Source organism: Xenopus laevis, chromosome 1L (genome assembly GCF_017654675.1).
Source record: "Xenopus laevis strain J_2021 chromosome 1L, Xenopus_laevis_v10.1, whole genome shotgun sequence".
Classification (NCBI taxonomy): Eukaryota; Metazoa; Chordata; class Amphibia; order Anura; family Pipidae; genus Xenopus; species Xenopus laevis.
The window spans coordinates 160,311,707-160,324,782 of NC_054371.1; the positions used below are offsets into that span (position 1 = coordinate 160,311,707).

At 36.3% G+C, this 13,076-nt stretch overlaps 1 protein-coding gene across 2 annotated transcripts in view; it reads left to right on the forward strand.

The window, feature by feature from the left end:
* The window catches only part of LOC108715734 (unconventional myosin-XVIIIb), a 292,122-nt gene that overhangs the window by 51,557 nt on the left and 227,489 nt on the right, over positions 1-13,076 (forward strand). For both annotated transcript variants that reach the window (XM_041566121.1, XM_018261163.2), the window contains one exon: positions 2,096-2,240. In XM_041566121.1, the coding sequence (XP_041422055.1) occupies positions 2,096-2,240 (145 nt within the window). The remainder of the gene's footprint in view (positions 1-2,095; positions 2,241-13,076) is intronic.

The following is a 13,076-nucleotide window of genomic DNA, read 5'->3' on the forward strand; positions in this document are numbered from 1 at the left end:
TTGTTACCTCTGTTGAATTGAATATATTAAATATTAATCTTCTCTAGAGACTTCTACATTTTACTTGTTGCTTTTAGTTTACAGGATAACCTTTTATCACATTTTAACTATTATAATGTAGCAGTTGCTTATTAAACTGCAGAAGGTCATGTGTCATCCTGAAGACTCTGTAAAAATGTGATAACGCTCTTTAGTATAATAAATAATAACCCAATTTACAGTGACATGATATCTTACTGTTGTCGCAGTGTAGAAGGATATGGTTTTAAGCCAGTACAGATAATGGACTTCTGCTGCTGACTGGTTTATGAATGTATTTTGCCCCTAAACTTTGCTATCTTGTTTGGTATCTATTAAGAATGCAGAGTGAAATAAAATGAGATAATAACTTTTTAGTAAATATAGTCTACATTTAAACCAATAACGCTAAAATGAATATATAACCATCATTTATTCAAATAGGGGAATTTTTTTTTTGCAAAATCTAGACACTGATCTCAAAATAATCTATCTGGAATACTAAGGACCTTGAGTTAAGTTCTAGGTTTTGAGAGATGTTTGACCATCAGTGTTACCCAACTTGTATTAATTTGCTATGGGAAGATCAGTCAGATTCCCATCCTTGACCCTGGTGTTGCCAGCTTTAAAGAGGAAAAATGTAATTCTGAGCATCTTATATCCAAAATACATGAATTGAAGATTTCAATGATTTAAAGTGGTTTGTAAATGTAATTACATTTACAAGTCCTTCTAGATCATTGAACCATTTCTAAGTCCCTCTTTAATACACCCATCTGGGTTCTTCTTTGGGGTTCTTTTTTGTTCCTCCAACTTATTTACAAATGTCAGTCAGTGGCTAAATCATATTGCTTTTACTTTTTGGAAGATTTCTATAATATATCCAAACAATTTCCCCCAAATTGCATTCTCTTATCTATGTATTCTATTGCAACTCACTGTTCATTAGATTCCCTCTCCATACATTTTTACAACTTTGGTCAATTGCCAGGCTTATCCACCTCACCAAATACTCACCACACACTCCGTATAACTACACTTATTTCCCTTACGTTTCATATAACTCTACCTATTACACATGTAATCTTATCTAAATTATTACCCTAAACCAGTGGGTGTGTCTGAAGTCTGAATGCTTCTTAGTGTATGCCTAGTTGTTGTCTTAAATACTCCTGAAGGTCCACCTTAAAGGTCATTTAGAGTGAAATTTTGGGTGATATATGTATTTTTCTTATTTATTCTATGGCTGAATGACTAACAAATCAATGTTTTCCTGTAATTGTGTAAATTTAAAGTGAAATACCCTTTTAGACACTTATCGTCACAACTGTAATTTGTACTGCACCTTTGCTCAATGTGATGTTTGGGCGAATCTCTGGAAATTCTACACTTTTAAAAAGAGTAACATACTAAGTTTGCCCAGGAGCAGTAACCCATAGCAACCAATAAGATGCTTTCTTTTAAACAGGTGATCAGTAAATGCTACTTGCTGATTGGTTGCTATGGGTTACCACTCCTGGGCAAACCTAATACCTTTTATTACATACCCCCTATGTGTAGCTGGGAGAATACTTGTGCACAGTTGTCATTAACACACATTAGAGCATGCCGAAATTATTTAATATAATAGTATTTTTGTTTTGCAAATCCAATGCAGGTACTGTCAATGTAATATTTTCTAGATGAATTGTTACTCATTCAGTATGTTTCACATTGGCAAATACCTTTTAAATAAAACAGATTGCGTGAGAATTATTACTGCAGTAGTCTCTGTTAAATTAAAATATATATGCTATTATTCAAAGTATACATGCTAATGTAGAGACATATATTGTAAACAAAATGTTTTGTACATCTAAGCCAGGTATTTTAAGTTCTTAACATGCCATTAATGTAGACTTTTGTCTTAAAGTTGTGTTTTTTGTCAGGTATATTAGTTCTTTGTCCTACCATAAAAGTACTTGTGCTTTGATTTGTTTGTGCTTGATGCTTCATAAAGCCCATAATGAAACATCCATTGGGTTCTAATGTGCTGTTTTGCTACTTGAGCTAATGCCTATCCACTCTTTTCCCTTAGCCTGAAGAGAAGCAGAAGGCATCTGCAGCATTTGTTCAGCTTCAATCTGCCATGGAGGTTCTGGGATTCACAGCAATTGAGCAGAAGGCCATTTGGCATGTTCTTGCTGCCATATATCACCTCGGAGCGGCAGGTGCATGCAGAGGTAAGGGAGAAAACTCTGCGATCCTTTTTACTTGCCAGTTGAATGCCTTTATGCAAACACATTCACAGAGTTGACAAGGTCTTGCAGGGAAAGAACCAACACACTACATTCTGTCATTTGTCCCTGCAAACAATGTCATTACTGCTTCTGGCCCTTTATAAACATCAGTTTATAAAAATTAATGATATACTGTAAGAAATTCAGACACACAAATCAATTTCTTACCTACAATGCAGAGTTGTGTCTGCCACAATTGTGGCAAAACATGTGTATTTTCTTTGAATTTCATTCAGTTGTAGCTAGCATCTTCAGAGTGAGCACTGTCACTTCTGGTGCAAGTTCAAAACAGCATTGGCTTCCAGTTCCTTGGACACAAATCTGTAATGCTTTTTGATGGAAATAGCTATGGGAATTGCCACGCCCAAGGTGGTGGTAGCTCTAGGGTTCCTCAGAATAAATAACTTTAAGGAATGTATTTGGATGCAAATACAGGTATGGAACTTGTTATCCAGAATGCTTGGGACCTGGGGTTTTCCAGATAACTGTTATGCTGGGCCACAGGTGAGTGGCTGGCAGGTGGGAGCCGAAATGCATGGCAACATGGTGACACCATGGTGTTAGAAGAACAAGAATAAGGGAAATGTGCTCAGAACAATGTTTAATGGGTAACTTGAACAGCTAGTGCTGGTGAGACAGAAGACAATTGAAAAAGAGTATAATCTAAAAGATAATTTAGTATAACAAACCAGAGGTCGGGGGCAGGCTGCAGGCTGATGCAAATCTGTGTACACAGGCAAGGGGTCTTAAACAGGTGTCAAGCGATACAAGTCCAAGGAACAGGCAAGAGGTCTTTGGCGGGCGGCAGGCAACACAAGTCCGTGGAACAGGCGAAGGGTCAAAACCAGGAGATCAGATCAAGGATGGGAGCAGGGACAAGGTGTTAACAGGACTGTGGAACAAGCAGGAACAGGGCAAATCAGGAACACTGGAAAAAAGGGGGCTAGAACACAGCTGTGGGTCAATAATCCAGCAATAGCTGGCAGGAAAGTAATGCCTTATATAGGGCCTTGATAAGATTACTGACACCTGGTCTTAATGAGATAAGGGGTGGAGACAAAGGAAATAGCAGTAGTCTATACAGACAATAAGAAGTGTGAGCTCCAACAGCCTCCAGTGGCTGAGCAAGAAAATATAAGTTGCATAACATGCAGGCCAGGGTTGGAGTCCCAGATCGTCCTGACAAAAACTGATCTTTCTGTAATTTGGATCTTCATACCTTAAGTCTACTAGAAAATCATGTAAACTTTAAATGAACCAATAGGCTGGTTTAGCTTCCAGTAAGGACTAATTATATGTTAGTTTGGATCAAGTACAAGGAACTGTACTTGTCATTTTTAAAAATTTGGATTATTTGGATAAAATGGAGTCTATGAGGGACAGCCTTTCTGTAATTTGGAGCTTTCTGGATTAAGGGTTTCAGGATAACGGATCCAATACCTGTACCTTTCATGTATAACATCAATGCATGCACTGCCTTGCATCCATTTTAGCCTGTGTGCACTTGTAGTTGTAAATTAGGTTTCATATTTTGTCTCTATAACTATGATCGTTATTTTTTAGTGCCACATGCTTTCTCTGCAGTGCTTTGCTTTTGTATTATAACTATTATTTGCAGTTTTGTACCATGACAATAATTTGCATTATTTGTCAAGCACTGCCCATGGACAACACTTATTTTAATATTGTCAGTTTTGTTGACAGAATAATTTGTTTTGTTTGAGGTTTGGCTGAAAAATATCACTTCAATATTAAAAGAGACAGGAGTCCTAGAATGTATTTGATGTACATAGAAAAATCCTGCTTTCTCGCATTGGCATTCTCATGGAACAGTAGCTTTACTTGAAATTAATGATGGGTGAATAAAATCGCCTGGCACGAATTTGCTGTGAATTTCCGCGTTTCGGTGTAAAAAATTTTTGGACGCACGTCTGAAAAGTCGCTCGCGTCAAAATAGCTGCGCGCCGACACTATTCGGATGCCCATTGACTTTAACGCCAGCGTGATCTTGGACGTGGGCGCCAATTTCTGATTTTTGCGATTTTTCGTCAAAATGTACAATTTTCAAAAAAATTTTGTGAAATGTCCGATTTTCATGTTTTTTTTGTGAAAATGTCAGATTTTCACGTGTTTTTTCGCGAATATTGCCAATTTTGCAGGAAATTCGCAAAGTTTTTGGGAGCAATTATACCCATCACTACTTGAAATGGCTAATGTCTTGCATAGTGGCTGGGAAAGATGCTTTGACCATGTCTGTAGTCCCTGAGAGGACCATAGTCCAGTGTGGTATATTCATAATATGATACCTATTTAAATATTCTTTCAAGACGTGTATTTTCCTAGCAATAACAATTTGCCATTTTACCCCAGGAAAAATGTAAACATTTATAGTTACCATTAACCTGTTGCATCTGTGTTTTTATTTCCAAGTTTCCAATATTTCCCTCTATGTTCAAATTATCTCTGTGGTTTGTACAAAACACAAAGACAAATCTTTTCATGACATTGGCACTATCAGCAGCTAAAGCTGCCTATAGATGTTGAGATTTTTAAAAGATCAGATCCTCATCGTGAGACCACAATTTTCTCGGAACGGTCGTACGATCGTACGAATTTACCATCAACTAAAAAGACCAATTTGCCAGGAAAACAAAGGGGAGCTGCCTGCTTGGCCCTGCAAACATAGATAGATTGCACTGGGACCAACAAAGATTTTTTGACCTGGCCGATCAATTTCCTGACAGATGTCGGGCGAAAAATTGTAAGATGTACGATCGTTCGAATCCCACTAACCGCACGATAATTTCGAAGGATTGGTCGGACTTCCCTAAAATCGGTCGTTCGGCAAGAAGAATCGTCGCGTCTATGGGGAGCTTAAGATCCAACGAGGGGAATTGTTTGAGCTTTACTGGTAACTGAAAAAATGAAAACAGAATGATAGTGTGCAGAATTTACATTTGCCATTTTGTATATGCAGTAGTTGTTAATTACAAATTCTCTTTTACTCTTCATTAGATATACTGCCTTCCAGTTCAGAAACTCTGTCTACCATAATTTTTTTATTCAGGAAAAAAAAAGTATTCTTGGTTGTCTGGGATACACTGTGGGGCATATTTATTTTACTGTGTGAAAAACAGCTTGATAATACACCACACATCGCCAGGTTTTGGCGTGTAAAAACAGCGTAAAATGACTGTTTTTATTAGAGTGACTGCCATTGGAAACAATGTATAATAACGGGAAATCTGGCGTTCCCATGCTGTAAAAAAACCTTTTGTACAGTTTTTTTACACAGTTTTTCTGGCGAATTTCGTTTTGCACAGCATAATAAATATTCCCCTTATTATATGGACAATCGTTGAATACATTATGTGATATATAGTGGCAAAATGTTATAATCTACGTACATGTGGTTTCATTATATACTGGAATTAAAACATTTACAGTTTGATGGCAAAGACAGCCTGCTCTGACGTGAATAAAATAATAAGATGCTCTTGTCACAGAGACTTTGCCTAACGTGCCTGCAGAATAAGATGAATTAATATGTTTTAATTGGCAATGGCTTGCCAATTCTGTGGATTCTTGTTAATTTCAGATTAAGGCTACCCACTGCGACAAGATTGTTTTTGCTGATGTGCCTATTCATTTTTGCTCTGCAAAATGTGCTTTGCATTTGAAGAGAAATTGAGGGAAACTGTAATTATAAAAGGTTTCAGACTCACCCTTTTCTTGCTTTAATGTATCATACCATAGTAGAAATGTGAGCATTTAACCCCCATATGTAATAAAAGGCGCTAAGGGGCAAATTTACTAAAGGGCAAAGTGGCCAACACAAGCCAAAATTTACCAAAACTAAAATTCGCAGGGACATCGCCACTTTACTAACAGGCATAGAGGACAATTTGCCAGTGAATGAGCTCAGCGATAAAGTTTCACAACCTTTCGCCAGGCAAATGATCGTTACTTTTGTCTTTATTTTGCTTCCTTGGACATTTTTAAAAAGGAGCCATTTCAAGGAATTTGACCAACATCACTCATAAAGACATATATAGGTGCTATATGTACCCGCCCTATTCTAATTGACTGAAGCGTAAGTGTGCTAACGAAGTTTCGCTAGAAATCAATGCTAGCTAAAGTTGGCTATGAAATTCTCGCACTGACAAATATTTGCTGGTGAGGCTTCGCCAGCGTTCGTCTGTCGAGACATAACTTTGCATTTTGACGAATAAGCGCATGCACTGTGAATTAGCGTCTGATGAAGTTGCGCAAAGTGTGGCGGAGCCTTCCCAGACGAAAATTCGCCCTTTAGAAAATTTCCCCCAAAGTCTTTCCAGGTGCAGTAACCCATTGCAACCAATAAGATAAATGCTTTTAAACAGGAACTGCTTTCTGCTGATTGGCTGGTAAATGTGATAAGATTAGTAGCAAACTTTGCACTGTTCATTGCATTTACCCATATGAGTTGTCATTTAGAGGCAATGCATTTATATAGGGTTTTTGGCTAGACCCCCCTGCATGGGCAATCTGATTGGTAGGCCAATATGTGTACCGCAGAACAGAAGGCCCGGCTATGATCTTATTAACTATCCTTAATTAAGAAGGGTGCCACATGTTGCCCCTTAGCATGGGTCTATAAAAGAGCCCGTGACTTCAACTAGACAGCATTATATATATATTATATATATATACATATATATATATATATATATATATATATATATATATATATATATATATATATATATATATATATATAAAACAAGCAAGGGAAAGTTGTGCTCACCACTATTTTTTAAAACCATTAGGCGGGGGTGCAATGAGGGTGTGACCACAAAATCTTGTAGTTGACTATATATATATATATATATATATATATATATATCTATATATATCTATATATATCTATATATATCTATATATATCTATATATATATATATATATATATATATATATATTTTTTTTTTTTTTTGAACATTGTTTTTTATGAATATTCTGTTTAAAGATGTATATATTTTTATACAGGCCTGCAATTTTCAGGGTATAGTTTCCCTTTAATAAAGTTTATATAAACTCTATTCATATAATAACCTGTCCCCAATTCCAATTCGGAATGATAGGCTAAACTAAACATGTACTGTAGGATGGAAATTTTTTTTCTTGGGATGATGCAGAAGTTTTATAGTTTCAGGACCAACATATTCCTTCTTTGAATAATAAAGAAACTTCCAGTATTATAGCATTGATCCCAGTACAGATTTTCTAGCTTCAACGGCAAAGGTCTATTGTCTCCAAGTCCAAGTATTTTTCTTAAGGGTGACCATAAAATGATTTAACAGAATACTGCTCAAATTTATCTGCCATTGATTTTTTTGCAGATCTTACAGTGATAGTATTGTATCTGAAATATTTATTTGCCTTGAAATTGGTTTGGAATATAATTTCTTTTACAGTACACTCCTCCAACCACACATACTTTCCAAAAGCGAAAAGTGCACTACGAAATAAATGTACATTTGCCTCTCAAGATGATAAATTGGGATCTACATTTGCAAACTAAATGTATACTAGTTCAAAAACAAATAGCCTGTCCTAGATATACAGTATTCAGCCTAGAAAATGGCATTTAGTGATATCAAACAGTTTTATCATGACGTGCATGCTCCATATTCATGTTCTTCTAAGTGCACTAATGTCTTGGCAACTGTACTTTATGGGACTTTCTTTAAGCTGTCATAGTGTAAGGTCCTGATTTATACAAGGCAAATATGTTTTATATGGACAATAAAAGGTACATTTTATTTATATAGTATACATTCTAGTGCTCTGTGTAATTTCTTTCATGGATTAAACATGATGCTTTTTGGGAGCATGTCACATGTGCAGCACAGAGAGAGGCTGAGGACAGCCCTTAATATTCTTTAGCCCTTAATATTCTTTAGCTGCAGTAAATTCACACACATACAGTATATCTGCAGTCGGGGACGGTGCTCCTCTTTTTATTAATATCAATCACCACAGAGATCAACGTTTCAGGGGGTTCAACCTCCCTCCATCCTGCAGATATATAGAGTGTGTGCAGACCCGTGTATTAACTGCTGTTATTGAGGGACCTTGCCGGGGTCGACAGAGGACCAGCACCACCATTGCAGGAAAGTGAAGTGGCGGGTGAGCGCTAGACATTATACATTACATAATATTCTTTAGCTGTCATAGCACCCGCCTATACAATTATTTTATATACACTTTAGCTTTGTATATGATGACTCTGTTACTACTTCTTATTTTTTTTTATAAATCAAATTATTGATACATCCAGTACCCATGTGTATTGGCTTTTCAGGGAGCCTCGTACAAGCGAAATTACATTCACTTAAAGGGGTTGTTCACCTTCCAAACACTTTCAGTTCAGTTGTTTTCAGTTTGTTCACCAGAAATAAAGATTTTTCAATTGCTTTGCATGCTTAATTTTTTAACCATTTTTCCATAATTGAAGTTAAGTTTAATTCACCTTCAAACAACTCGTGCTTTTCAGATAGATCACCAGAAACAACGCCTTTTTGCAATGACTTTCTATTTTCTATGTGTGACCGTTTTTCTAATATTGAAGTGTAAAGTGTCATTTTTTTACCTTCAGAAGCAGCTCTGAGAGGGGGTCACCGACCCTTTAAACTGTTCTAAATGTATACATTTAGTTGATACATTTCTTATCTTTGTCTCTGCTGAGCAGAGTCTCTGGGTTTCATTACAGGCAGCTGTTAGAATTGATACAATAGTTGCTAATACTCCAGTGATGCTGCTGAAAAATGTTGCAAAACAGTACAAATATAAATATTTATAAATATAAATATAAAATATAATAAAAATGAATCAACTTTTGTATTTTTTTTTAACAGTTTATAGTGTTATTGTGCCCCCTCCCAGAGCTGCTTTAGAAAGACACAAAAAGCTGAAAAATGAAACGTAAATATTAGAAAACAGTTGCAAATAGAAAGTAATTGAAAAACATCTCTATTTCCAGTGAGCTATGTGAAAATAACGGAATTGAAATGTTGAAGGTGAACAACCCCTTTAAATGTCTATTGAATGCATTGTGGTTTTTGCATGTCTTATAATACAAACATGCTGATTTTAGCTTGTTCAGACTGAGTTGGTTGAGAGTGATTTAATAGACAGCAGTATGAGAGTGTGAAGGGACTCATTTTTTTGCCTAAGATACTTTGCAAATGTTTGTTTTTGCCTAACCCCTTACACAGATTTAGATTCAAACTGTTTCTAAAGTTGTATAGTATACTTTGGCTTGCTAGATTGAGGGCAGAGGTTTAAAGAAGAGCAAAAGAGACATGATTGAAATGCTGAGCAAAGTTGTAATCAGAAAAAATAATCCAAGTGTGACACCACAAAATCAATAAAACATCAAAAGAAAAATGAACCAGAAAATGATATTGACTTCTTACCATATTAACATTGGTGCTCTGTATAACAAAGGTGACCTCCACTTCAGCTCTTTCTAAAAGCCATAGCGCTCATACAAAGCTTAGGATCTCAGTGCAGTAATTACAAAGTTAGATGCATTAATTATATAGCTCCATATTACATTTACGGCCATTTTCTTAGTGGAATTTACAATCCTATTTCCCTATTGCATCCACATCCACTCTAAAATTTGTTTTTCATTTAAGGCCAACTAAGCCAGTAATAGATGTCACAGGTTCAGGCACAAATAGTGTCCAACATTTTTCCATTATATTCTATATGGATGTATGAACAGAACCTGACTATGAAGGACAACACAACTAGAAAGTATGTAGACGTGCTTTCTACCACAACATTGAAAGTTTAAGGTTTATTCAAGTTCTGCAGTAAAAATCACTGCTCCATTACACATTCTGTACAAAGGAAGACTGATTTGTATGGTCCCCCTGATTAATAAGGAGTATGAGGACCTCTGTTCCTATCAAATACATGAAACAAAGAGCTATAAGGTGGGTAAGGAGGCCCCTGAATTTATTTTTTCAGATATTATCCTCTTCTTCAGCACTAAGATGATAGAGGGAGATGGGACATGGTTATAGAATTATTATTTTCTTATTGATATTACCTACAAGTTAATTCAGTAAGTATACTTTCAGATTACACTTTCCCTAATTAAGAAGCATTTTTGTGGATAACAAACTGTGTTACTCTAAATGGTGTCAGCCAGTTGCAACTAAAGCAAATAAACTCAAGGGATGAAAAACTCCTTCGCCTTGAGAATGTAGTGCAGTTTTTGGTCCTTAAGAATATATTAATTTGCTGAGTAGAGTGCAGAGATGTTTCATGTAGTATGGGAATCACTCACGACAGCAGAATAACTGCAAATATGCTATTTATTATGTCACCATTTATTATGTTATTATGTTCGTGTGGTGACATAATAAATAGCATATTTGCAGTTATTCTGCTGTCGTGAGTGATTCCCATACTACATGAAACATTGGATACTTACAGGGTGCCAGAGACGGAGCATCCGGGGAACCACCACGGGAAGGAAGGCGTAAGCACTAATCAGTGTAAAACCGTGTACTATAGAGTGCAGAGATGTACAACTAGACTTGAAAGAACAAAACTATGAGGAAAGACTGCCAACATTTGGGTTGTTTTCTCTGGAGAAAATGTGATTGCTAGGGAATATAGTTACTCCAAACAAGTACATTAGAGGATAGTACAGATATGGGACCTGTTATGCCCAATAGGATTTGCCTCTAATAAGGATTAATTATCTTTTAGTTGGGATCAAGTACAAGGTACTTTTTTATTATTAGAGAAAAGGGAAATGATTTTACAAAGTTTGAATTACAGTCAGTATCATGAATTTTGCCTCTCAGGTTGCCATGAGGCATCTGTTATTGGAAGGCTCTGTGAATCCCACAGTAGCTAAAAAAAGTCCCCCTACTTAACAAAAAATCCTTAAAGGAACCGTTCAGTGTAAAAATAAAAACTGGGTAAATAGATAGTCTGTGCAAAGAAGATATTTCGAATATAGTTAGTTAATTTCTCACATTTTAAATGCAGCCACATCTTTTGTAACTGAATACAACTAAATGCAATAAAAAACTCTTTTTACAACCAAAATGTTAATTTGCATCTTCCAAAATCAACTGAATGAACTTTAAATCCCTGGAATAGATGGCAAGGTGATGTATTTAAAGTATTTTTTGTCAACACACCAAGGAAACCATTTTACTTTGAGAACAGTGTGCCAATTACAATACAATTACAGTGCAAGGATATAAACATGCCCTTTCAAATAATAATACATGTTTTGCAGTCAGCAATGGTCTGTGTTTTCACCTGGCATTATAACTATATCAATCTACAGAGGAAACAAAATGCAGATCCACAAGGGTTGCAGTTTGAGAAACAATGACCTTGTCAAATTTCTACCATGATTATCTTTAGTCCCAGTATTGCTTTATAGCTACATCTGTGTGAGTTACAGAATAAAATGTTAAGGACTTTTTTCTTTAGCTAATGTGGGATTCACAGAGCCTTCCAATAACAAATGCTGTATGGCATCCTATAGGGAGGCTAAATTCATGATACTGACCCAAGTGTTAAAATATATAGTAATGCCCATGGTATAAAATAATGACCATACAGTAATCCATCTTACTGGCATCATCAAACCACAACCCATTTTACCAATGCAGTGTGGTCCTAAGGACTTGCAACTCTTACCAATGGGGTGTGGTCCTAAGAACTTGCAATTCTTAGCTTCCATTTACATGCTTAAAGAAAATGTATGTTTAACTATGAGGCAGGTTAAACATTTTGATTAACTGACCAACTGTATAATGACAGGTGCCAGAAGCCTCAGAAAGCATTGTTCAGCCCATAAACTGAAAATGTATTCTAATAAATGACCAGCGCAACCAAGAGAACAGGGTACATATTCTGTCTTAGTCAGCAGAGGAACATTTTGTCTCAACATCTTATACATAGTAAATAAGGTTGAAAAAAGACACACATCAATCAAGTTCAATCTTTTAGTTTTTTTTTTAATCTGCCTAACTGCTAGTTGATCCAGAGGAAGGCAAAAAAAATCCCATCTGAAGCCTCTCCAATTTGCCTCAGAGGGGGAAAAAATTCTTTCCTGACTCCCAAATGGCAATCGGACTAGTCTCTCGATCAACTTGTACTATGAGCTATCTCCCATAACCCTGTATTCCCTCACTTGCTAAAAAGCCATCCAACCCCTTCTTAAAGCTATCTAATGTATCAGCCTGTACAACTGATTCAGGGAGAGAATTCCACATCTTCACAGCTCTCACTGTAAAAAACCCCTTCCGAATATTTATTTAATTTGAATGGGTGACCGCGTGTCAGCTGGAAAGACCTACTGGTAAATAAAGCATTAGACAGATTATTATATGATCCCCTTATATATTTATACATAGTTATCATATCTTCCCTTAAACGCCTCTTCTCCAGCGTGAACATCCCCAATTTGGCCAGTCTTTCCTCATAGCTAAGATTTTCAATACCTTTTACCAGCTTAGTTGCCCTTCTCTGTACCCTCTCTAATACAATAATGTCCTGTTTGAATGATGGAGACCAAAACTGTACGGCATATTCTAGATGGGGCCTTACAAGTGCTCTATACAGTGGAAGAATAATCCCCTCCTCCCGTGACTCTATGCCCCTTTTAATACAGCTCAAGACCTTATTTCCCCTTGATGCTGCTGACTGGCATTACTTGCTACAGCCAAGTTTATTATCTACAAGGAGTCCAAGGT